General features: G+C 38.9%; 1 protein-coding gene across 5 annotated transcripts in view; it reads right to left on the bottom strand.

Annotated features, from left to right (window-relative positions):
• Nucleotides 1-27,846, bottom strand: part of CDK14 (cyclin dependent kinase 14) — a 318,720-nt gene that overhangs the window by 239,547 nt on the left and 51,327 nt on the right. For 3 of the 5 annotated variants that reach the window (XR_002434949.1, XM_021386034.1, XM_021386037.1), the window contains one exon: nucleotides 1,375-1,620. Coding sequence is in view for 4 of the 5 variants with exons in the window: in XM_021386034.1 (XP_021241709.1) it covers nucleotides 1,375-1,620 (246 nt within the window). In the remaining variant the exon portion in view is untranslated. Of the gene's footprint in view, nucleotides 1-1,374; nucleotides 1,621-11,739; nucleotides 11,818-12,662; nucleotides 12,721-27,846 lie in introns of those variants that run through there. The other 2 variants (XM_021386035.1, XM_021386036.1) reach the window with 2 other exon arrangements.

Below are 27,846 nucleotides of genomic sequence, written 5' to 3'. Positions count from 1 at the left end.
TCTGACAGAATTCAGCCAAACTTCTACACAGAGGACAGAAGATATCCAGAAGATAGAGCAAAATTTAAAAAAAAAAAAAAAAGAAAGAAAGCAAATAAAAAAGAAAAATCAACCTTTAAAATTGCTTCATGCCAACTAGGCTTTGCAGGCTTACACACATTCTGCTGAGATCTGTAGACTCCATTTCAAAGGTCACGTTATTATGATCTTTTTTTTCTTGCAAAAGCATAACAGAGATAGTTTTTCAATAATTTTGAAGGTCTTTGGGGGGAAATATGTCTCGGCATTATTCATGAAAGATGTGACATTTTATTTATCTGGTTTCTTTCAAAGTACTTGAGAATAAAACAACAGTGATGATGTATCATCAATCCTTTCTCAGTTGTTTTCTCTCTCACACAGACAGTTTCTGACAGGGAAATAAATGCTAGTTTTATTACTTGATTTTGAAAAGAGAATTTTAAAATGTAAACAAAATCTGTCAAATCTGACTTGTTTCTCAAATTACTCTGAAACTAAAATGTAAAACTCAAAATGCAATACATGTGGTTTCCTAAACATCATGGGAAAGAATTTGTCTGCATGAGTAAGTAATGGTCTACAAAATTTGCAACATAAACATTGTAGCAGCTATAATGCCATACCAGGATCAGGAGAAAAATGCTTAGAAATTCCTCAACATACACTAGCTGAGATAGAATCACAGAATATCCTGAGATGGACGGGACCCACAAGGACCATCAAGTCCAGCTCCTGGCTCCACACAGCATCACCCAAAATCAAACCCTGTGACTGAGAGCGCTGTCCAAACACTCCTTCAACTCCAGCACTTGGGGCTGTGACCCCAGGCAGCCTGTTCCATGCCTACCACCCTCTGGTGCAGACCCTTTCCCTAACCCCCACCTGCCCCTCCCCTGACAGCTCCATGCCGTTCCCTCAGACTCTGTCGCTGTCACCAGAGAGCTGAGCTCAGTGCTATGAGGAGCTGCAGCTGCCATGAGGCCTCCCCTCAGCTCCTCTGCTCCAGGCTGAGCAAACCCAGGGACCTCAGCCACTCCCTACACACCTTGCTCTCGAGACCCTTCTCCACCTTTGTACCAGCCCTCCTTTGGATGCTAATAGTGTTATGTCCTTCTCATTGTGGTACTCAAAACTTCACACAAAGCTCAAGATGAGAGGAATCTCACAATGTTATCTTTCAAGATATTTTTTTAAAATATCATATTTTAAACAAAACACTAGAAATTTGAATTGTAAGCATTTTAATGGCAGCCACGAGCTTCTGGCTTGTTTCTAAGTCACTTCCTAAGGAAGAAAACATTTATTCAAAGTTATTAATTCCACCATGCACAGACATCAGTATCGCAAACTTACAGAGCTAGGGCTGGAATGCCGTCGGACTTTTGGTGATTCTTTCCCTGCAGATGAAGTTTTGAAGTTAATGCAAGCGTTGTTCTCTGAATGAACCCTCTTTACTTGATTAGTTGGTTTCTCAAATGGATCGAAGCTACTCTGCGTCCTCTGGACCCTGACTTTCTTATCCTCAGGAATTGTATCCAGAGGTTTGATCACTGAATCCATTCCCTGGCAGTTCCGTGTAGACATCTTTGTGACACATATCTGAAAGGAAAAAAAACAGCATTCATTGATTTTAAGAGGCTGAGTCTGTATTGATCCATGTATCAGACAGCATTAAAAAAGGCCCTACCATTCACAGGCATTCACTTTCTATTGAAATATTGAAATCACACATGCATTTGACATAGGAAACAAACTAACAGTAATAACAATAAATACATGTTTGTATAGTGTTCTAAAAAGATCCTGAAAAAGAAAAAACAGAAGAGAAACATGCATAAAATCCATACATTTGCGTGCTTTCTCATACAGGTTGTTCTTAGCAACAATGCCATTTCACTTTTTTCTTCAATCCAGCTGCTGATATCTCTGAGCAGTATTGATTTCCATTTGTTTAAAATTGGATGTGCCTAGGCTTAAATAAATGATGGCAGTTTGGGTGTGTACCTTGGTGCTGGCCTGCCAGAGATCCAATCCCAGTATTTTACTGTATTTTTAAATAATGCTTACACAGTGCTATTATTATTATCACCATATGTCTCAGAAAATGAAATCAGTAAATCAATTCCCAGGCACTGAGATGTACAACCACAGCTTAACAGCACACTAAAGCACAGAACTTCCAATCTTCCTTACAGGGAAGCACGATGCTGCCCAGCCCCACAGATGGCAGCTTGCTTCCCAAGCCACCCAGGCAGGTTACAGCTTGGGCAAGAGAACTCACTGAGTAGAGCAGCCAGCTTAAGACATTCCAGTTGTGTAGTTTAATGCATCTTATGCATTTTTGCATTCCAATTTATAAGACGTTTCTTAAAACCACACAGCTGGGGGACATTGTGTTTGAGGCTTCAGCTTCTGCATTTAGCCATAAGAGATTCAACTCTTAGTTAGGAAAAGCAAAAGTACTTTTTGCTCTTAGGCTACAGGGAAAAGCTATGAAGAGTGATGCAGGCTGGGCATCGGACAGTCAGCCACTTCTCAACTCACTTCACTGTCCACTCATCTATCCCATATGATTGTTCTTTGCTACTTCCCTTGAGGAATCTGGTGCCTTGAAACCCAACACATTACCACTGTTCATAGAAATACCAGGTGGCTATTCCTTGTGTTTTGTGATTTAGGTGATTCACCATAACAGCAGATCACAAATTTCTTTTGTACATTAAAAATTAAAGTTTGCTTCTCACACAGTGTCATCTGGCCAAGCTGCCATCCACAGCTGAGCTCCAGTTCAAGCTATTACTGGCATTACAAGCCACCTTCAACAGGGTGCACATTTCTTCTCATTAACCTGGTTTCTCCAAGACTAAAACTTAACCAACTTTCAACTGAGAAAAGGAACAGCCTCTCTTCATTCCAAATGATAATACCCTCACAGGTCAAAATTAAAGCAATTATGTAATTTTGGTCTATTACTTCAGAGAGAAAAGATAAAGAGCTTCTGCACAAAGAATTTTTAATTAGCCTTCTTGTAAAACTAATTGGTTTCTTTTGTCCCCTAAAACAATGACCATGTACAGGCACGCACCCACATACTTCCCACTGTCCTCTCTAGGTTTGCCTTCCTGCCATGCTTGCTACCAACAAAGATGTTTTGAGGTTAGTAAGTGTTTCTCAGCCTCTGTAATCCTATGAACTAGACAATGGGGGCAAGGGATGGGGAGAGAAGGTTAAAAGCTGCTCTTGCCTTCCCTCCAGATCACCAAAGGGCACCTAAGACCAGTTAAAATGTTTAGAATCCACAGCTGTATCTCGATACTTTATCCACTGCAAAGTTTCCACATCTCACTCTAATGTGGGCTAAGTAGGCATTGCATTAAAATAAATAATAATAACAACAATAATGAAGAGCACATCCGTTGCTATTCATCATCTCTTCATTGGAAGCAGTAATAGTTTGGAATTAGATACTGAAGGGAAATGCTTTCACGTTCAGATCATTCCATTGAAAAGTCCCCGCAATCACCCATTAAGAGCCAGCCTCAGGCCTGCAACTGGATGGAGCAAGCCATGCACCAGCCAGTCCCCTACACAGAACTCAGGTAATACACAGGCACAGGGACACCAGTGTCACCAGGGGAGGAGATAAGACTGCAGAGAGATGCACAAGCAGAGACGCTCGCAGCCACCACAAGAACCCTGTTGCTGCTGGGTGAAAGGGACGCAGACCTGCCATCCTCTGCTCCAGCCAACGTGTGAGCTTACTTCACTTATCATGTGACTTATCAAAGTGACTTATGCAAATAAGCAACAGTGTACTGGGAAAAAACTGACGTTTAATATGTTTTGGAAACCTTCTCGTGCACACAAATGATCTTAGATTTCTTTGGGATAGCACTCTCTGGAACAGCACAGGTCTGAGCTCTTCTGCAACACTAATTCAATTTTTCAGGTATCATTTTTCCTTGTACTGCATTACAAAAGTGATTCCTATAAATTTCAGCCACTCAAACAGTATATACAAATATTTAACTCTCAGAACAGTGACTCACTGTCTATCACCTGGTAGCTCCTTGCTGACAGGAGGTCTGACCTACCCACTCATTTCCACCTTGCTCATTGTGTAAGAGATGGACGGTGCCCCAGCTAAAGCACAGTATTTGTCACAAAAGCCTCCTTTAGAGGCTTCTGTGTGCTCCACAGAGTCAATCAGAATTTATCTGTAAGTCCATTTTGCCATCTGTAAGACAAGGGTCTTTATAGCCCATTTCATGTTTCAAATGCGTACATAGATTTTTTGAAATGGGGACTGTTCTTTTATTAAAGCTACATGAAGAAAAATCCTTACACATTCCAAAAAAGATGACAAAGTCACCCACTGCAGTCTCAAAACTAGAGAATTCTGTTGAATATCTGCTTAGCTACAGTTAGTAGAATGAAAAACAAAGTTAAACTAGTGTAACAGCTCATGACATATAGGAAGTCAATCTAAATGATTCATTACCTCTTCTTGCCCTTGCTCTATAAATCTATGTAATTCTGTACTTAACACTGCAGCACAGACACTGGGATACTGTAAATGCTACCATGGTCTAAAAGCAGTATTACACAAAGATGCAACCAATGATACTTTAACTATTATGAATATTTAGTCCAAACGCACACCATATATATGATAACTTGGCTGGCCTTAAACAAGATGAAAATTATATTTTATAAAATGCAATCAAGAGAAAGAGTATAAGCATCATATTCATTTTAAAAAATTTCCTCCTAGCATGAGCCATTAAGCAGTTTTAATTACTGTTTCTTTAAATCATCATACAAATTAATATTAAGGCATTTTAACACCGAGCATTCCTTCCCCCTTCAGGAGCTTCTACTGTGATTCAGTACTTTTCCCACCACAAGTTATATTCAAAGCCTAACTTTCAGATGTATAAACCATTTCAGAAACAACTTGGCTTTTAGAACACGTGCAGTGCAGTCATAGTTCTCTCTTTCAGAACAGGTACTTCTGCCAGCAGATCTGGTAACACTGGGGGACAAACAGAGCAATCTGTTCTCAATTTATGCCTTCTTTCTTCTTTATAGGAAACAGGATGAAGAAAAGGACAATCAACAATGCACCAAGTAGCGAAGGCCCAAGAAAGTCACAGGTTGATTCACTTTGAGCATTTTATAAGCAGAAGGAAGCTGTGCCTGCTTCCCATTGCTGGCATTCCAGCCTGGCAGGAATCACACCGAGGGCACTTCCCAAAATCATACTGAAAAACAGATGTAAAGAAGAACAGCTACAGAGGGGCAGGAACAAGGGGCAGACTTAGTACCAAGGTATGTGACACACTTGCCTGTAAGGAAAAAAAGTAAAACAAAGCAAAAGTGGTATGAATGGTATTCACACAAGCAAACTCTACATGTAGGACATTAATACATTAAATCTCTGAATCTTCCTTTGCTCTTCCCCATGGAGAATGGAGTAGTCCTACAGAAAGTCTTTTTTGTTGTTGTTGTTTTGAAGATACTGTTTGGGAAAAGCACTTAGAAATTGTCCAGGGACTCAGCATCTTTATGGGAAATCTGAAAATAGCAATGCGTACTTGTTCCTACACAGTGAGAGTCCTTGAGCCTAGCCTTGGAAAAAAGATTCCTGTCATCCTAGGTGTAGTCTGACAGAAGCACTTCTCCGTGAACATCCTGCCCATTACATCTCTTACGTAATCTTTAATGTTAAATACACAGTTGTATTTCTCTATGTTGTCTCACTCCCCACTGCCAAACACTACATCAATATCCCAAGTAGTCACCAGAACAATCAGACATGTCTCATTCATTCTTCACACCCTGAGAGCTGAAGGATATCCTCTTGTAAAATATGTCCCAAATTATTTAGTCTGTCTCAACTGAAAAGCTAAGACAAAATGTGAGAGAATGAGACAGAAGTAATTTCCTTCTTAAAATCTACAGCACAAAGGCCCACCCGGCAGTTGCCTGAAGAGCTCTTCTCTACTTTTGAAAAATAAAAATAAAAATAGAGAAAGGATTATTTATCTGTCAAATCAAAACAGTCATGTCAATTCTAATATTAACTTGAGCTATTACAGGTTCTGGCAACATAACGCAAAATGAGATCTAGCACCCTCTGGTACAAGAGGTTATTTTAGTGCTTCTCTAGTGCTTTTATTTATTTAAAGTAAGAACACAGCAAGAACATTAAAACATCATACACTTTACAATTCCTAATTTGAGAACCACAAAAAAGCATGACAGATTATACTTGGCAACTTTCTTAGTTCTTGATCAGAATCAGAAAATAGCATACAGCAAACAGAACAGAACAGCCCAGCCAACCTTTTTTCCCCTCTCATCCTACTCATTCAGTTTCAGAAGATCCCAAGGCTGCTCTAGGATAAACATGCTTAATCACCATTACATCAGGAAGAATCACTGGGCTACAGTTTCCTCTGTTCCCCACTCCAGCATCACAGTATTTATCATACCTCAAGGCATAATAGCTGTAAAGAGCCCAATTTTTTTTCCCATAAAAATTAACAGTGAAGAGTCTGAAATCTCAAGCTGCTGCATCAGAGAACTACATAATATGTTCCATTAAATAAATAAAAGTAAGTGTAATTGGTCATGGAATCATTTCTAGATAAAGACAACTCTTTGATTCACCTTGTATAATTTCAGGCAATATTCCTTAATCTGCATTTGGGTCTCATGTCAAAGAAATTAGCAAATATAGTTACCACGATACAATTTCGGTGTAAGTTTTTTTCAGTTGTTGTCAAAATTCAGAGCTCATCATTGTTGTCAAAATTCAGAGCTCCCAAGCAAACTGTATTCTTAGACTTAAAGGCAGATGGGTTAATTCATTTGCTGTTTCAAATTATATAGCATTTAAAGAATGAGAGTAATCAGTTAAAACATGTAAGTAATTTATAGTCCTTATGGGTCATGAATTTTAAAAGTCATGAATGTCCCCTGAATTAATTACCTCCTAGGGTACTCCATAAAAGAAAGGCTGTCCCATATCACTGGAATTTATTCAGATGAATAAAGACATTCTCAGTAATTAAGAACAATCTTTTCTTAAGCTTTGGCATGGCAGAACAAATATCTTACTACACTGAAGGAAAAATAAATGTGACTGTATAGTGTAAAGATATACTACTCTAAAGCTCATCATGTCTTCTAGGAGGATGTGTTGTACTCGGTTTTTAAGTCCTTCATGTAGTATCCTGCAAATTTTTACTTTGGTCATCTACTGTGTAGGTACTTCTGTAAAATGTAAAAAAATTGACACTCAGGTTTTGGTGCTACTCTTCTCTGTAAGGCATTGCTACTGTGTACATCCTGGGAAAGAGTTTTCAGTTAGGTAAATACAAGAGCAAAGTTCCAAAATTCTTACTAAAAACAACCAACAGAGCATACGAATTCTCCTGTTTGGACTGTTTTCAACAGAAGTACTATGAAATGACCCTATACATGGAAATCAAAGATCTAGCACCCATGATGGAAAAATAAAAATAATAAAAAAAAGACTGGGCGACTGGAGGCAAGGAAGTCACTTAACCTCTCTGCAGTTTCATTTTTCTGTTTGTAGTAATGATCCTGCCCCTGTCACAAGGAGAAACAGGAGAACCAGGAGCACTAATTAATTTTGCAAAGCACTTGGGCTTTTGTAAGTGAAATGTTATGAAGATATAGATTATAATTTATAGAGCCAAAGCCCTCTGGAAGGTAGCACAACAATCTCATTACTGTTGAGAATAAGATTTAGCACTTGAATTTAGCTGACGGATATAAGAAGAAAAAGAAATCATAAATAGTCAAGTGACTACTAACTCAACAACTGAATTGCTGAGAGCATACGGCCAGCATTAATTTTACTGAAAAATCCTATCTGCATGTGAGTTTTCATTATCTTCTATAAGCATGCTCTTTTACATCATGTCTTGGCACTATGGCAATTGAGAAACACACAAGTCAATAGCAGATTCTGGCAGGACTGGAATTTGACATTTGCTACTTACAAAACATCATTTGGGAATGTTCTGGAGTACTATAAGTGGTTTTGTTCAAAATTAAAAAGGAACTGACAATGTTGGAGGCTCATTCTCTTTGGAGGGAGCTCTATTGTCACAACAGGCCTGTCACACGCAGGTGGCTGCGCTCTATACCCACCCTAAGAAGGCTCGCAGCTGCCCCTGCAACAAGCTCAGGTAGAAACCCCAACACAAACAGACCAAGAAGCAAGTTTATTAGGAAGGAAAACTGGGGTTGTACTATTCAGAAAGATCCACAAAGAATGAGCGATAAGGGAACAAAAATTTCTGAAAGGAGAAGTAGAGCATGTAATGTTACAAGACATCATCTGTGATTTCATACTGGAACAACCAGCACAGTCAGGCCTAAACTTAAGAGATGTCCTTCAGCGCTCACCTTTCCCTGTAATTACATGCACCAAGCCTTTGGTTTGAACATTTGATGGTACAGCTACAAAGAACAGTGAGAGAACTCAAGTAAGACAGAAAAATAAAGGGAACAAATGAAGCAGAAGAAAGAAAGCAATGGTCGTGGAAGGAGGGAGGGAGGGAAGAAAGGGTGTGAAGAAAAAAATGGTAGTAAGACATTCTCTGTCCTGATGGTCTGCCATTTATGTCTGGTGACCCCGGGGCTAACAGGCTCTACTATGTCCCAGAACTGTCATGTATATCCTCAGGTATTGTTTAACTTCATGTGGATACAGCAATCGCTAACTATGTTAGCTATGAACTAGCAACTACAACCGAAAGGAGAGCCCCAAGACTCAAAGTGGCATCCAGTGATAGCACAGGATTCGTGCTGCACCTAGCACAAACTTGCTCATAAATCTGTGAGACAGCTCATCTCAGAGGCTTACTCCAAAAAAGGCCTTTTTATTTTTGAATTCAAAGCTGATGTTAAACCAACTGTCTTTGTCATATGGAAGAACGCAAATATAAAAAGGTCACTGGAGTGCCAGATGGAAGAATTTTTGAACTGAAAGCTCTGACATTAATTCTCTGTTTGTCTGAAACACAGAACTCAATGAGCAGATTAAATGTCTGTGCTGAATTGCCAAGTGTGAAACAAGTCACTCTCATATAAAGGCCAACTGATCAGATCTGAACTAAGAGTCCCATGGTCACACCAATCTGAGAAGAAGTTTAAACACCCGAACCAAGGAAAAAAAGTATTATACTGGAAGTTACTATGGGCAATGCTTACACAGCTCCCCAGCCAAACTTGCACTATAGCGCATACTTATTCTGCTAAATTAGTACCTAAAAATTAGGATGATTAGTGAATTGAGCATAATCCTAGGGGCGAGGAATTATTGCACATTATTATATGTCCCTTGAACAAGGCCAGGTGGAGCTGAGCATTTCTAAAATTAATGTTTTTGTTCTGTTCACAGTACAGCTTAGCTTCAGAAAAGTGAGTTTTCAGTCCATTAAATTTGATGTTCACAGAGGAAAAAAAAAAAAAAAAAAGAAAAAAAAGGTCTGATTTTGAAGAGAGAGCCCAGACTAGACCTTAGGTGTAAGAAAAGCGTACACATGCCCTTGCAGCAAAATCCTGTTCTGCAACAACAGCAGTCAGGAGTCACCTAAGGACAGGGTCTAAGCTGAAGGTCACCCAGAAGTCCTGACAGCCTGTGACATATATTAAAAGAGACAGAAACTCAATGGAGCAGATCTAATGGGGAGCGTCTCTCTATTTCTGTACTTATGCCCTACAACAGCTATGCTAGCATTGAAGGCTCCAGTAAATAAATTCTTTCTTTTACCTGCCTGATGCTTGGGTTTGATGCAAATTAAGTATCACATCATTTCAAGGAATTATCACAGGGCTGCTGCTCCCACTGCCCCAGTTCAGGACTTGCTGCACCCAGAGTCAGGCAGGCTGGCTCTCCAGGGGCCAAACAGGAGGGCAGAAATGGCATCATGGCAGAGGCCACCAGCAAGTAGCATTCACCAGCAGCACCAGCAAAGACAGGGAGAAACAGCCTGAACACACATAGGCTCCCATGAAATCGTAGCAGGTGGTCTCTATATTATTTTACTTAGTCATATCTGTTGTCTAGCTTCCTCTGTAACCATATGAACAGCATTTAAAAATAAGGATTAAAAAAATGTATTTTCAATCCTTTTCCCATACCAACCTCCTGCTCCTACAGATGGCTCCATGTGCCACTGTGAGTTTATGCAATTTTCTTCTCATAAGTGCATTAATAATATTTTTTATGAACATTATATTGTCTTTCTGAGTTCACAGGTTTATATTTTTATTTTATCCTCCAACACTCCCCCCAGTCATAAAATAATCAAGGGCATATCCATGAAAAGAAAGTCTTCCCACTACCATGCTGAAGTGTGAGAAATCTTGAGAGACTTGACAGCAAACTGCCTATTCTTGCTCAATTCTGAGGCTGTGTCAATAGGGTTTCTAAGAAAATAAATGGTAAACAACTCCACGACTTGAAAACAGGTTTTACTTAGCTCCCTTAGGTTCCTTTGCCTATGCTTGCAAGCCACTTGATTCTTTTACAGGTATCATCAAGTAATTTCATTTGAAAATAAAAGCACTATTAGTTCTCCCGCAGGCAGGGACTACAATGAAAACACTGCTGTTGGTCAGATCTGGTCATGCAACTAAGGATATAAGACCTAAAGATAACTACAGTATTAAAACTCAACTAAATTCTTTTATACGGTGAGTCTGAAGTCAGATTAAAGCAATGAGATATGATGAGATAAAAACTAGATTTACAAATACAATGAAACAGAACGTTTGCTTCAGACTGAAAACCAGTCAAAGATTGTTTTAAGAATGCAACACCGGAAGCCACTTTTCTTATTAAAAGAGGAAAGGGATAAGTTATACAATCATTTTTTCCAAAATAAATGCATTTGCAGATGGAAAGATTTTATAGCCATTTGACTTCATTACACTAAAGCAGCATGCTCTCCAGTCCATTGCAAATCAATAGGAATCTCAGATACTACCAAAAGACCCTCATAAAGTACCCTGCAAAAGATAATCCAAGACCAGAGTAGTATATTAGTTTGGTTCCTTTTTCCTTCATTCAGACCAATTCCTTTATAAAAACACGTGCATATACATATATATAATTACTTCCTTCACATCTGTTTTTTTCTTCTTCCTTTTCCTTCCTTCTCTTGCAAAGCTCCTTCTTACTAACTTCACCAAAAGCTAGATGAAAAACTAGGTAATGAGAGTTCTTGACTTCAAGTTGCTAGTGCATTTCAAAGTTTCATTCTACAACTAAGAGTAGGAGAGATTTCTTTCTTAGGTGCTTCATCCCTGAGGTCAACAACCTTACAGCTTAAGAAATGCAGCTTCCCAGGCAAAGCAATGTCACAAGGAACGACAAGCTCTCCCAGCGATGCAAGATCTGGTCCCTTACATATTATCTTCCAAGCCACTGAATTTGACAAGATATCTTCTATCATATCAGTATAAAGGTATAGCAAGAAGAAAAGCTAAATCTTTGTCATTATTCTGTCATCCGAATACTCTTCAGAGATCTGAAATAACCTGTATTCCAGTTCCATCTCCCAGAAATCTTAGAAACAGCCATCCATGACCTTTCTGCCAATGTTTTCTTTTATGAAAGTTTGAGAGTTCAGATGAGGATGACAAGTCCAGATTCACAATTAAAGTTCTCACCTGTGTTTGGATCGCAATACATCTATTTGGTGTCGCTGTTGCTTTCCAGATAAAAGACCTGGTTACAGAATTCTTCAAAACTGGAATGAAAAGCCTTAAAGGAATTTTCCAGCAACTACTGTGAATTTGTCAGACTTGCAGTAGCATAATACCTTGCAAACCAATAAGTGCAAGAAAACATAATGAAACTTGCTTCTCAGTACATAATGTGCTATGCTGGAAAAAATGGCCGAATTCCTGCAAATGTCCTATGTCCCATAATTCAGAATTTTGTCTAGGGCTCTAATGAAAATTTTTATTTATTCAGCATATAAAGAACACTCAAAGATATCTTCTCTTGCAAAGATGTATAAAGCTTAAATAGAGAGGTTTCAAAATGACAGTGAGAAGAGCTCATTATAAGGACAGCCCTAATGTTATGAGAATTGTCTGAACAGCATAGAGATAATGCTCAATTTTCAGAAAACTAGGTATCTCAACAGAAAAGTGAAAATCACTGCTGCTTCTTTGATGAGTTCAAGGGAAAACATGTACTGCAGTAGACTTATGAGTGTGCTCAAATCAATTCCAGAGAGAAAGCCCTAACAGCACAAAACAATCGAGTCTGCTGCAGTCGGCAGCAATTTGTGCCTCCAAAGCTGGGAGTTCATCTCAAATGACTTCCAACAAACAACAAAATCCAAGCAGTAAATTGGTTTAAAAACTCACATCTAGCGTCCAAGTAAGAACATCAGTAAGAAGTCCTCTATCTTTACAATACAGTAAGTTTCTCATGAAAACACTTCACAAAACTGAGACTGACTGCAATTACTTTGTGAGTTTTTTCTTACACAGCTGCCTAACAATAGTAAAATCACACTTTGTAATGATACCCTATTTGGTATCCGGACTACTTTGCCAAAAACAGGTAATTCCTTGCCCACCTGCAAGTTACAAGTGGCAATTCCCCCACTTCCCTGGATGGCATCAAAACCAAGCACCCTGGAACATTCCAAAACAACTCTTCTTTATGACATAACAATATTTGTAACTGATATTTTATTAACAGAAAGTATTTGTTCATAGAGAAAAACACTATTTAAATAGAAGTCCGGGAAAACATTTTACACATATTCTCTACAGTTTTGAATACTTTTTTCTTTGCACTTCTACAAAGATTTAATGGACTGAAAGAGGACATATTCAAATGCACCAAGCCTGTAGGACTAGAAGGCATCAGAGATTAATTAAATGAAGCTAAGCTTTCAAAATACACAAACTGGCATTATGTCTTTGTTTCTAGTGGCTTTATTCCCTTACTGCTCACTCTGCAACATTTGGTATTTTTGTCTTCAGGTAAGTCATACACAATTTAATATCAATAAGCATCCTACACAGCAAAACTGAAATATAAATAACATGAATCCAATACAATTTCCTGTATAGAATGATATAAACTGGGTCAAATTCTTGCTGACATTCTACTTGCTACTAGTTTAGATTACTTTACATTTATATAAAGTCTAGCTGAAGTTTATCACAAATCTTTTTTAGTCAGAAGCTACAATGGATCTCGTTAAGACAGCAAGTTCTTCTGTAGCAGTAACTTACAAAAATTCTAATAATAAATATTTAAAAGTTTTGCAAAACAAAGCAAAAATCCCACCAATGATTTTCATGCCATTTCTGACCAGTGCGCCACCACAGAGTAAGACAACTGACTGATAAAACTGACTGCTTCTGCATCCTAAGTGGGCCAGTCCAGAACTCATAGAGGAAATTCAGAGATGATCCATCTACCTAAAAATATGACACAGAAAGGAGCAAGATCTCAATACTTATGTTCAACAGAGGGAAAAGTCCAAAAGATATTTTTACAGAGGCAAAATGCTCTGCTTATGCTGTTAATTCAAAAATGTGATAAAATGAAGTAATGCTTTGAAGGCAACATCCAACACAACAATAAATTGCTATTTGACCATTTGCTATTTTCTAAACTGCTAAATCCGGAATTCTACATAGGCTTATACTAGGGCACGGAGTGGAAGATGTCAGTGAAAAACATGCCACACTCAAACAAGATGCATATAATTGTTACTTTTGGAAATAGATAATAAACTTATGTCAAAAGCAAAGAGAAGTCACAGAAAGGTGTTGACCAAACTATAGAAAAATACAGAAGTACATAGAAGCTCTTCATTACAGGTGGAACTGCTGCTAGGAGAAGACCTGACTGTAATGTTGACGGTGGGGTTTTTTTTATTTAAAAAAAAAAGTCCTTAAGAATCTTTTCCTTAAATAAGCAACTTTCCATTTGTGTACCTTCCTGACAAGGTTTCAAATGAAAGACATACGAGAGACACTGAAAGCCATTCTGGAGCTTCCTGATGGAACTAAAACTCTGAAAACATTATATTTAACCTGAGATCCCTCATTCAAGAACAAAAGTATACGGATTTTATATAAATAGAAGGATATAATTTAAAAAATACATTTCTCCTTAGAAACAAGCTTTAGAGTACTGGTATCAAACAGTCTCCTTCCCCGTTGCTTCAGTTCACGTTTGCCAGGATATTTCAACATGCTTTGTAAGATATTATTATCAGTTTATCACTACCTGAAACATTCCAGGGCCCCAATGGGAAATAACTCCAAGGCTGTCTGGATCTGAAAAACAAGACTGCTTTGATGCTCCTGTGTGTTTTAAGGGGCATCCTAGCACTCATATTTATAGTCACCAAATTTTTTAGTGCAAGACCCTCACCTGACCCAGGCTGAGCATTTCCACAAGCTCTGTTGCCAGCAAATTCCTGCTGACCACATAGGTCAAGCCAGGCCAGTGCACTGAAAACAGCATGAGGCAAAATGCTCAGCAGTAGCTGGCATTGTGCAAGGATTTTCCTTAAGAACAAAATGATCTCTTACCTACGACAGCTGGATGCCACCGGAGCTTTGTGACTCATGCTTGTGGTGCCTGAGCCAACCACGAGTTGTGATTGACTATGGATTTTTGTACTGCAGTGTAATCACAAATTCTTTTGATAGTACTATCCATTTTCTTGTCTGCGGGATTTCAGAGAAACAAGATTGGCCTGCCAGAGAAGAGCGCCTATCCAAGTGGGAAGTAGCATATAGGTCAACTTTTTAAATAGCCTGTTTGAGCTTACAGGTTTAGACAAAAATACTAAAGACAGTGTGGGGTTTTTTTTTCTTTAAGTTTTTCCACAATAATATAGATTAAAAAGCAATGAGGTGAGCACTCTTGCTGTAGGACTTCCAAGCCAGGCTAACATCCTTTGCAAGGAGACACAGTGCTGACAACACAGTCTTTAGGCTGCTCAACAACTTTTTGAAACTCTTCCTATCTGGAATCATTGAGGATAATATGACAAATACTCATTCCTCAGGTAAAGTCTAATCTCCAGATATGATCAGTCTCACTACAAAACTGATCCACACAGTGAAGGCCATAATCTTTATAAAGCATTCAGCAGTACTTGTCTATTGAACTATGCATATCTTACATTTCCCATCTGCATTCATAACTTTTGACCAACTTTTCCATGTTATGTAATATTTTTTGCCCTAATTAATTTGGGATCTGTGTTCAACTAAATCTTAGCATAAAAAAATTCCAAAGCATTATTGATTTCTAAAGCTCAGAAAACTGAAGTGTGTGAACCCCAGAGACAGTAACACAATGGGCAGAGCAGGTGGTTTTAACATCTGGGGAGAAAATCAGTTTGAGAAACAAAAGCTGTTATTGGAAGAAATAGCTTTCACATGCATGTGTGGGTGGAAAAAACATCACTAAGAAATACTCTAACAGAATATCTTCTTCAAAGAATCCCATGTACGTAAGAGCTTCTGGACCTTCATTGCTTGTGCAAAGTAAAAAGCAAACACAAATGGCTGGATTACTTCTATGTATCAAAAGGTCTGACATTATAAGCAGAGGAAAACTTATTTTTTTATTAAAAAAAACCCACACATACGCAGCTAACATTTGCAGCTATTGTAACAGAAGCATTTAAGGTTATTCTTGAACCAAAAAAGAAGCATTTCTACTTTCTGGGACAAAACTGTGCAAGTTTGTATATAGTGTGAAACTGCCCACTTCACATCACTTACACTGCAGTACATACAGTATTACGCGTTTAGAAAATTGTTTTTAAATAAGGAGCACCAGTAAAATAATAATGAAAACTTCAGAAAATAATTGATAGGACTAAATCTTCCCCCTTTAATAGTATTCAGTGACTAAGAAAAAAAACCCCTTAATTGGCAAGCACAGAAAAAAAACAAACAGGCATTGCTGTCAAACTAGCTATTTGATCCCACGTTGATATGCAACTGATTTCTTTTTGGATTATAATTCACATGCTGAATAAAGCATAAACATGCTTGCCTAGAAATAAAACTCCCCTGCTTTTAGCCTTAACCATTAACAGCAAAACACGTATTTCATCACACTGCCATTACTACCACAGTTGGTTTGCTTTAAGTGCCAGAACATATGGTGAAATATATTTACTGGATTTCTGTTGAGATTAATCTACAACTTGACTTAGCTGTCAGATAAGTCATCAAAAATACTTCAAATTATTCCACACAATGGGCACATTTTAAACTATCTCGTACTCATCATTAGTGCTGCCTTTCCCCTCCTCTCTTTTCCTGAACACGCTGCTTCCTGAAGCTCTCATGCATGTTGAAAAATTCCACTAAGACCCTAAATGCTACCAACGCACTCCTACATAAGCATTCAAGAACAATTACTTAAAATGACTCCCTCACTATTTGTTGTATTAAATAAAGACAGCATGTGATAGAAATAAAATAATCACACAGCTTCATAAGGCAAAAAAATATTCCGACATCCATGACATAGCCTGTATTTAGAAGGGATCATTTTAATTTTATCTCCCCACATCAAGCAGATCTGTAACTGATAAAGACATTCATTTGGATCTAGCAAGATGCACTGACTTGTTAGCAGAGATGAAGAAGTGGCTGATCATGTCCTTCACTCACTCGTCCCAGAGGGCATTCAGCCAAGCATATATCAGAAAAAATTGCCTATACTATCCTCTTAATGCAATAATAAATAAGGCTGCTGGAGAGAGAAATACAAAGCAGTAGCAAGAAAAGCATTGCTTTTAAGCTTCTCCTACCTTTTCCCTGATATTTACAAACCGCAGGCAGCGCTGCCGGGGAGTCTCACCAGGGTGGCTGCCGAGAGGTCTCATGTGGCATCCCCAGCTTCCCACTGCCTTCCTCCGTCTGGATTTTAAGCATTCCAAAGAAAACCCACCCTGACATGCACAGAACGCATCCTGCTTAAGTTGGAAGCATGTGATAACTAGGCTTCGGGTTTAAGCAGCAAAGCCCAGTGCTTGTCTAATGCCAGGCATTTAAATGAGCCCCATCTTACCGTTGTGTTGTTGCCTCGATCAGGTTAGATCCGCCGGCAACTCTTTGACATGTCTCTGGCAATGTTAGTGTTTGCAGCCAGGCCAGGCTCATTCAGCAACTGAATGAATTCACAACATCTTTCTGCACTAGCAAGCTGAAACGCTACGGCTGTACTACAGCTAAGAAAGGGGGAAATCTAAAGCAGAAAACAAAGAAATCCCTAAAGACAGGGTAATCCCTGTGGAATAAAATATAAAGGGTACAAATGAGCACCAAGGGTACAATATTTCTCTGTCTAAATTTCACCAGCAATACCATGCTCTTTCCAAAAACACTTTTTTTTTTTTTTTTTAAGATATATGATGGACTTGCCTGTGGAGTTCCCAGAAAGGCACACTATCCAGGCTCTGCAGCAGCATTGCAGCCCAAGTAACCATGCATATGCTATCTAGGCAATTTACAGCAGTCTTTTTGAAAAGATATTGATTTACAATGTAGCACTGCCTCAACAGAATGCAGAGCTGCAGCCAAAATAGCTAATGGTGATTTCAGAGAAACTAAGGAAAAAAAAACATTCAATCAAAAGGATGCAACTAATCATCCCCAATTCAATTACGTCCCAGTCCTGAAGGAAGCCAGCAAGTTCTTGAGTGACAAATGACATTAAAACAGTAACCCAAGGGCATATGGAAATAAGAACATGAATGCCACTGTCCACTTCTATGGGAAAAATAAATATGAAAAAGCATTTAAATTTTATTGAGCCAAAATATGAACTAGGAAGTTAATTCTAGCACTGTAACAAGGAAACTTAATGTTTAATTTATGAACATCCAAATCTCCAGAGCTGTGAGTAAGCGACAGAAACCTGAGCTGTGCTGGGAAGCCACGACTAAGCCCAAGAAGCTTGGGTGTGGTGCAAGGGAAAAGAGGGCTGCAGAACAAACCCACAAGGAAGGCTTCTCCAACAGAGAGGAAGCAAATCTTCTCCATCTCCTACTCCTACAGCAGCCCCTGCTGGCCTCTGCTTTAGATGGCTCCTGGCTCCCCAGAATCCTCCTGGGGCTGTGGGGGCACTGGGCAGGCTGTGCTAGGAAAGGGAACAGCCATGTATTTGTATCAAAGCCAAGGAGAATGTGCATATCCTGAACAGACAGAAACATCTTCTGCTTCACCCAAGGCACAGGCAATGTCAAGCACAGACTGACAGCATTAGTACATTACAAGGAGGGACAATTAACCCAGCAGGCAAAACATGACCCTAGCTCATGACTGGGCAGCTCCAGTGACCCACATCACACCAATTTCAAAAACATGCTCTTCCGTAGAGCCCCACTTTGAAGGAAGCGCAACATGCTTGAACCCCAGGCTTTTGCTTGAGTTCTCCATAGTTACTAAGACATGTTTAAATACTTCTCATCTCAAGGTTCACAGCTGAGCCTAGCAGCAACAGCTTAAATAAAACTTCAATGACATAGAAAATTCTACAAGATATTCCCAAAATAAAGTAGAACTTGTTTGTTCTCCTCATCTATTTCCCATTCTTAGTCTTAGAGGCATATTCCAGAAGACTATTCAGTTTCGTAGGATGGTTTTTAAGCAGACAGAGGCTTCATTTCACCTGAGAAAAAAAGTTCCACTCCGGGCAAAACTTTTCTTGTCAGGTGTCTCAAATGTCGAGGTCCAAAGAAAACTTGAAAAAGCTTTCAAGACGAAACGATGAGAAAATAGATTCAAAACATTTAGATTTCTTACTCTGTCAACATCAAATTGGTCTGAGGAGGAGAGAAAACAGACAGAAGGATCCACAGATAAAAGAAAAAAATAGCTGGCGAGTAAGCACCCGCGGAGACCAACATGCACCAGAAGATGCATCACATCAAGAACAAAGTGGCAGACAGCACGCAGGGGACAGGAACACAATGCTTTGCATTCCAGAAGCAAGTAAGATTTTGGGCTCAAGGCATGGAAACTGAAAGCAAGCCAAACAGTCTACAGAGTAATGAGATCTGACTCAAAGAAACCAAAATCTCCCTTACTAAAATTATTTTTTCAACATAAAAAAAAAAATCTATATTTACATTTCCCTACCATTAACATTAGCTGGTAGAAAGAAAGTCTGAAAAACAGAGTCCTTTGTTTGCCTGTAGGAGGTACAGCATTTGTCTCAAGCAGCCCAAAGACAGCTCCAATGAAACTGAAAATATCTGTATTATATGACAACTCCCTCAGACTCACAGAACAGCTGAGGTAGGAAGGAACATCTGGAGGCTACCTAGACCAGTCCCTGCTCAGGCAGGACCCCTAAAGCAGGCTACAAAGGATGGGCAGGTTGTTCCAGTCAGCTGGTCCCAAGTGTACTCTGGTGCCTGGGGTTGATCCTCCCCAGATATTGGACTTTGCACTTCCCTTTGATGAACTTCATGAGATTCCTGTCAGTCCACTCCTCCACTCTGTCCATGTCCTTCTGGCTGACAATAAGACCCTCTTAGGTATCAGCCACTCCCCACAGCTTTGTACCATTGTCAGACAGACTGACTGACACTCCGCCCCATCATCTAGGTCACTAACAAAGATGTCGGACCCAGTAGTGACCACTGGGACACCCTGCTCCAATTAAACTTCGTGCCACTGATTACTACCCTCTGTGCCCAGACAGTTTTCAATCTACTTCATTGTCTGCCCATCCAGCCCAAGATTCATCAGCTTCTCCATGAGTTTTAGAGATTAAAGGAAGGCATTCTGAAAGCCACACAGAAGTCTAGGTAGACAATACCCACTGCCCTCCTCATCTACTTGGCCATCCATTTCACCAAAAAAATTAAGAAGGTGGTCAAGCATGAAGGAACCCTTGGGTTCCTTTCCCCTCAGAATCCAAGCTGACTACTCTTGATGACTTTCTTGTCCTTCACATGCCTGGAAATTATCTTCTGGATTAGCTCCTCCATCACCTAAACAGCAATGGCCTAAAACTTGAATATAGGTATGGAAGTTCCATACTAACATGCAGAAGAATTTCTTTACAGTAAGGGTGACAGAGTCCTGGAACAGGTTGCCCAGAGAGGTTATGGACTCTCCTTCTATGGGGATATTCAAGACTCATCTGGATGTCTACCCGTGTGATCCATTATAGGGTACCTGCTTTAGTGGGGGATTGGACTCGATGATCTCTTGAGCTCCCTTCCAACCCCTGCAATTCTGTGGTTCTGTGATTAAGGTGTGGCTGACCAGCCTGTAGCTCTGTAAGTCCATCTCCTTGCCATTTCTGAAACTGAGGAAAGCATTTACCTTCCTACGGTCCTCAAGCATCTCTCCCAGTCAGCACAGCCATTCAGCAATTATTGAGAGTGGCCCTAATGAGGCCTCAGCAGACACCCTCAGCACATAGAGGTGCAAACCATCAGGACTTCAGTATGTCCAGTCTGCTAAAATTTTATTCTCTAAAATGATCCTTCTTCACTGATGGTACATATTCCTCACTTCAGACTTCCTCCCGGTCTCTAGGTCTAGGGATTCCCGAAGGTGGGTCTTGTTAGTAAATCCTAAGGCAAAGAAGGCATTTGCTACCCCACTCTTTTCTACATCCTGTGTCACTAGGGCTCCTGTCCCATTCAGCAGGAGGCCAAGATCTTCCCTAGTCTTCCTTGTCCCACTTACATACTTATAAAAGCCCTTTTTGTTGCCTTTGACATCCCTCAACATAATCAATTTCCACTGGGCTTTGGCTTTCTTAGCAGCATATCTGTATGCTTGAATAATGTCTCTGTATTTCTCCAAGGTCACCTGTCCCTGCTTCCCCCTTCTGTATGTAACCTTTATGTCTGAATTTTGTTAAGAACTCCATGTTTATCCATGCAGGCCTCCTGGCATTTTTGCTTGACTCCCTACTCTCTTTATCCCCCTCCTTTCCATGTGCTAGCACTAGTCGTATCCCTCTCTCTACTCCCAACCCCACATGCTGACTGTGGTTGAGCACAGCTTGGCTGTAGTACAAATATATGCCTGGTTTCTGCTCATGGAACCACAAACTGGATTGGGAAACCTGGCTGGTAGTCAGAGGCAGTCTAGAATTACAAGTGGAATTCATGAGTCTTGCCATCTGGATCAAAAGAGCCCCCTGTACTGTGGGGCTAAAAGAGCCCCCTGTACTGTGGGGCTGGGTTGTTTTCCAAGGGGCTAGAATAGTAACTGAACCAAGAAAAGAAAAAAAAAGTTTCAATACAATGCAAATAAAAAGAAAGGCCAAGTACCTACAGTTTTAGGTTTAAAAACTCAACATGGAAACCAACTGCAAATACAAGGTTCACATAATCGCTCCTCTAAGTCATGCCACTAGTTTCATCCCAAGGCTAACCTCAAAATGTTTGACTGTGGCATTTAAAAATAATTTCTTATATATACGGAGTCATCTTTTGAGCTTTTCAAGAAAACAGATGTACAGTAATCTGCAAACTACTACACTTAGTGTCAAAGCTCTGCATGTTTAGTTTTTTGACCATCAATTCATCATTTATTAATAGCATACAGTGCAAAGAATATCAGTAGTTACCAGTAGTTACTTTTTGTTCTATGCAGTCGTATTACCTATTGCCCAAATATAACTTAGAAGTAATGTACTCAGTTTATTACTCAGGACAGAGGAGGGCAAAGCACATGGCAAGGCTAATGGTATTACTTCCTCCTCTGCCCCATGAAGTAATAACCATATGCAACATATGCACAAGTATCATACAGACATGAGCTCAATTTCTTCTCATAGAAGAAACTGCATGACCAAGGAAACTCACAGCTCAACACTAAGGTCCAATTTTAACTACCACCAACTGAATATACCAAGGAAAGAATAAACACACAGTTTCAAAAATGTACTCACTTGTGAAAGTGATTTGGCAACCTAGCCAGCCAGCTACCTTATAAACAACTGATAATATTTCATAAAAGCTGATTTAAAAAGATAGTTATCAAGTTGTATTCAGAAACACTGGAATGGATGAGACAACACCTGCCCAACTCCAGCAATCACAAAATATGATATCTTTTCTAAACTGATCTATTTGGTTTTAGTTGAACACAGGAAGTTCCGTACTAACATAATTTTCTGGATTAGCTCCTCCATCACCTAAACAGCAATGGCCTAAAACTTTAATATAGGAAGTTCCGTACTAACATGCAGAAGAACTTCTTTACAGTAAGGGTCACGGAGCTCTGGAACAGGTTGCCCAGAGAGATTGTGGAGTCTCCTTCTATGGAGACCCATCTGGATGCCTGCCTGTGCAAGCTGTTGTGGGGTACATGCTTTAATGGGGGGATTGGACTCGATGATCTCTTGAGGTCCCCTCCAACTGCTGCAATTCTGTGATTGTGTGATATAAAAATAAATAAGCAATACTCCTCCCCCAGCCACGTTTCATATCTGCAAAAAAAAATTATCTACTGCACATGGACAGAATTCTATCTTGGCTAGTACTGTCTTCATACCATTATAATGTACTAAAATTATCTCTTTAAAAAGTGTCTAATCTGAAAAGTGTACGTAGCTATACCACAACAGGTATCATCACCAATTGAAAGATAACGAAGTCAAACAGAACCATTCATCTTCAGCATCATACAGCTGTCAAAAGCAGAAACGTATCACTACAGAAATGGATGTGCCTTCTTAATAGATCAGTAAAGTTCTCCACAGAAATGCATTATAGCTCCTAGGAATTATGATGTTCATATATATATATATAGAACCTCATGTTCAGGTGCAAACTCTTAAGGTTACTAATAAGCAAGTACAAAGCAAAAGAACTTAGACTATTATGGAAAAAAATTAAATCAACAGCTCAGTCACACATTTTTCAAATACACCACAAAGAATGAAGAAGTATAAAATTCAAAGTTGTGCAGACTGTCTAGATGATGACGATCAGCAAGATAGTTTAGTGGAGTAGATATAATTAAACTCACCTTTCCACAACACACAATTCATAAAACCACATAGCTGACAATTCTCACATTTATAATCCAAAAAATAAATTCTAGCTAATCAGAAAGGAGTAGCAATATTTCTGTGACAAAATGTTAGTGATGAATACTAGAGACACGGTTTACCAAGCTTTTCTTTAGGGAGAGTTTTAAAAAATTAACAATAGTTTTTTTGATATCTGTAAGTATAATCCCCAGGGAAGAATCTCTGAAAATGTTTCATTTCCAAGTTACATTTACTCCTACAGCTGATCTCATACAGAGTTGAAATTCATTGATACCCCATTTCAAAGTCATCTATATAGGAGAAGAAAGCTTTCCATAAACGAATTAAAACTTAACATAAAAAGACATGTTCACTCTCATCACTTTCTCATGTTTAAATATGTCATGCACAGAAACTCTAGCCTCATTTGAAAGCACTAGATTTTTAGCTTTCCTTCATTTTCACTTTGAGAAATTCGCACTACAGACTTAGGTTTTTTCATTTCACCTAGTGTCTTTCTATAACGTATGATTAAAACAAATCAGTTTTGCAACAAAAATCATTAATCTATGTATAAAATGCAGGCTATCGTTGTTATAAAAAGTTACCAAGCCAAATCAATCCCAACAATCATATGATGTAAATAAGAAGGTAGACTAAGTCACACATATATAGCATCCACTTATAAAAATCTATCTATACTCTTCTTCATTATGCATTGTTCCTTAGAACCAAAATATCAGCCCTTAAGGCTTTTGCTATCTGCTGAGCTTGTCATACAATCAAATGGTAGACTCATATTATAAGAACAGTAAAACAATCACCTTTAGATGGGAATAACTGTAGGTTCAACTCTTGCCCTAGAATTAACTAACAACAGACAAGTGAATGACTTCAGCTCACAAGGGCTGTTCAGCAACCTCTTTTTGCATCTTACAGGCTTTATTAATGAAAATAATCAAAATTGTAGGTCGAAAATCCACTGAGGAACATGGCAAAAAAATACATGATCTATGAATTCAAGTTCCACAGACAAAAACACTGATGTCTCCTCTGCAAAATCAGGACTTCTGAGAGATTCCTATGCAATCTACGCAATATGCATAGAAACAACTTCTGCAGGATATCAAATAGCTTGATAAGGTGTTCTTGAATCCCAAAATTTAACCAACCTTAAAGTTTACTTTATACTGCATTTACTCAACAAAAGACACTGATGAGTGTTGAGGTGAATATAAGTGCTCCATTAAGTAAAGATGACTTGTTTGGCATTGAAGGAGGTTGATGGAGTATCTCCATAAGCGTGAGGACTTTTACAATACAGCTGATAAAGCAACAAAATAGAAACCAAGTAAAAAGTAGATAATCTTTCACTGGGAAGAGAGAACTGAGGAAGGATTACAGTTTCTCTCATCTTCATGACTATGCATTTACGTGAGGTTTATATGCATATAATTCCTGTGGAATCCTTATAGCACAATGTCCCTAAGTCCTGTTCTTCCTGAAATTTAATGTCAATATACCAGTCCTGAATGTTAGGCAGGAAGAATCTCCCAAGACACCTTCTCCAGGCTGAACCAACTGATTGTTTCTGTTTTCAGAGATAACTGTAACTGTTAATGAATGAACCACACAACAATGACATTTAATCCTAAAGATGGTGTTGTGTGTTATTACTCTAGGCTCCTTACAAGCTTGTTTCCTTTTTAACAGGTCAATAACACTTTTATATTTTTACTCTTCACAATGAACATCTTTGACCTGTGATTAGTAGCTGACGAATAATCAAAGAGCCGCAGAATTGTAAGGGTTGGAATGGAGCTCTGGAGATCATCTAGTCAAATCCCCCTGCTAAAGCAAATTCCACAGAGCAGGTTGCACTGCCTTAGATATAACTGACAGATATCTAAGAGTTTACTCCTTGACCCAAGAAGTTAATAAAAAAATATGCAACACCATGAAAGAATGCTTATTAGAGCAGTCTATAGAAAACATACGGGCTCATGACATGGTAGAACAAATAACTAGTTCATGCCCATCTCAGATGTCTTACTGGATTCTACATATATGATGCATGTGTGTATACCTATATATGATGTATTCTCAGCTCTGGGGGGGCCACATCTCAAGTACTGTGTTCAGTTTTGGGCCTCTCACTACAAGAAAGACATTGAAGCCCTGGAGGGTGTTCAGAGAAGGGCAACGAAGCTGGTGAGGGGTCTGGAGCACAAGTTTAATGAGCAGCTGAGGGAGCTGGGATTGTTCAGTCTGGAGAAGAGGAGGCTCAAGAGAGACCTTATCACTCTCTACACCTGCCTGAAAGGAGGCTGTGGCAAGGTGAGGGTTGGCCTCTTCTCCCATGTAATGAGCAATAGGAAAAGAGGGAATGGTCTCAAGTTGAACCAATGGAGGTTCAGGTTGGATATCAGGAAAAATATCTTCTCCGAAAGAGTAGATAGGCGCTGGAATGGGCTGCCCAGGGAGGTGGTCAAGTCACCATCCCTGAAGGCACTCAAGAAACACTTAGATGTTGTACTAAGGGACATGGTTTAGTGGGGAAATCGTGGTGGTAGGTGGACAGTTGGAATAGATGATCTTAGATCTTTTCTAACCTTGGTGATTCTATGATTCTATGATGCTTATCAGTTAGTATGTCTGTTGTCTTATCATTATGGGGACAGTAACAGGCAACAAATATGTTTATGTCATAATATATTTATGAACTAGTACAGATTACACATTCACGTACAACATGCTATAGTCAGGTGTATAAGAAAATATCATTACTTTTTGATCTCCTAAGTAGGAGTTGAGTTCTTAGCTTTTCTTCTAGAGATGCTACCATCTTTCAGTTATCTAAACAGGTCATTGCTGTTTTTGTTCTATACAGCAAATCAAAAATTTTTTTTTTTAAACAATAGATTTTTAATATTGGCATAATTGAAAGCTGTTGGAGAAGCATACATAGTAATAATCATACATGTCAGAATATAAATTCATCTAGCTCATTTCTGAAAGCAACCAAATTTGTTACAGGATAAGGATATTCGCAATATGATCTTTCCTCCTGTGCATCCTTCTACTCACCAGCAGTTTACTCAGTAATTCAAAAATTAAATCTAGACACAGACTTATCCTACACAATTCTGTAATCCACTTCTGAAGTCATTTATAACTTGGCTTCAGGTGTTAAAGAGATCCACAACAACATGCAGTTAGAAACCGTTTCTTCTCTTGAAAACTAAACCAAAAAAACCAAAACCAACTTTCTGGTTATTTCTCAGTAGCATCTAAAACAATGCTGTGTGAGTATTTCCTCTTTATTAGCACAAATTTAATCTGTGATCAGTCCTATAGGCTAATATCTCATCCTCTCCCAGTTCTCAGTTTTACATTCTAACGTGTCTAATTAGCTCCTCCTCAAATGGAAGCTATATTGCACACCTAAGTGATCATTCTTGTTTTCTCCCTCTGTAGCTGTGTGCCATTTTTGTTATATGATGGCTTATATTTCATGTTATTTACATAAATTTGACTTTTACAACAGCATAATGATGTTTTTTTCTCTTTTCTTTTCCTATTATTTACTTATTTTTCAGACTACTGCTGAACACTGAGGCAGAATGTTCAACCTATTATCCAGTGACCCTGTGATTCTTATCTGGAATAATGTAGATTTGCTTAGACTCACCATTACACCCTCACTGCCGCAGTTAAATATTTCATATATATCAGTTTGTAAACATCAGCGTGAAATGCAATTATCATTTTATCATCCAAATAGTCTGTACTCCAAAATCCTTGAGCAATTTTTGGCATTTAACTAAACAGATTGCTTTGTAAAATGTACCATTTTTCCATTTGTTACCCATGTCTTGGTCTTCTACCTGGAGGGTTAGTTGCCATTCCACTCCCAGTCTCAAAAAGAGTATTTTATTACAATTTGTTACAATTACAATACTTGATAAGTCTGACAGGAAAATAATAGATTACATGGTGGCACTCTGCAAGACTGAAGGAGGTGCTGACCAAAAAGAAAAGAAATAAAAACACTGAAGTAATACCTGATAGAGTAATACTCTTGGACAAGAGTTTCACTTCAGTCACCCAAACCTCTGATCTTCGTGGATTAAACTGGCACACACTAAGGTATATTAAAAAAAGCCATGTAAAAGCTCTACCTGATGCAATGCTGAGTCAAGTGTTCACAAGAAACAAAACCAGAACTGCAAGTATGGCACTAATATTTATCTATACTTTGGTTAAATGCAAAGTGTTAGGTTTGACCTATAAAGCCCTTTATTGTTTGAGTAACCAGCCCTCTGAAGACTGCTTTTCTTGTCCTGTTTTATCTCAGTATTTCAGATAAGAAAGTTGCGTCCACCTGGGCATTCTCACTGAAGAGCACTTCAGCCCAGAACTTGATAAAGCTTTAATGCATGTTGAGCAGCTTATCTATTTTCCCAGGACATCTTAGGCAAGAAACGGAAAGCATCTGAGGAGGAGTTAAGTCAGAGCTGTAGAAAGGGCAAGAGGAAAAAAAACAAACTTGTCCTCATACTACAAAAACAATATCTGCAAAATATAGTGACTGGTAGCACAGCTGCAGCACGTTCCATGTTCTGACAGCACTTATTCTCACAGAATTTTCTCCCTAAGCTGTTTTTGCCCTCCTCAGACCACCACTTTCAGCATCTGTGGAGCCGGACCCCATTTACACTATGTTCCTAGATAGACTCCCCAGAGGCATTCTG

Source organism: Numida meleagris, chromosome 2, assembly GCF_002078875.1.
Source record: "Numida meleagris isolate 19003 breed g44 Domestic line chromosome 2, NumMel1.0, whole genome shotgun sequence".
NCBI classification, from domain to species: domain Eukaryota; kingdom Metazoa; phylum Chordata; class Aves; order Galliformes; family Numididae; genus Numida; species Numida meleagris.
Note: the sequence above shows the minus strand (reverse complement) of the source record. Positions and strands in the feature narration are given on the sequence as shown.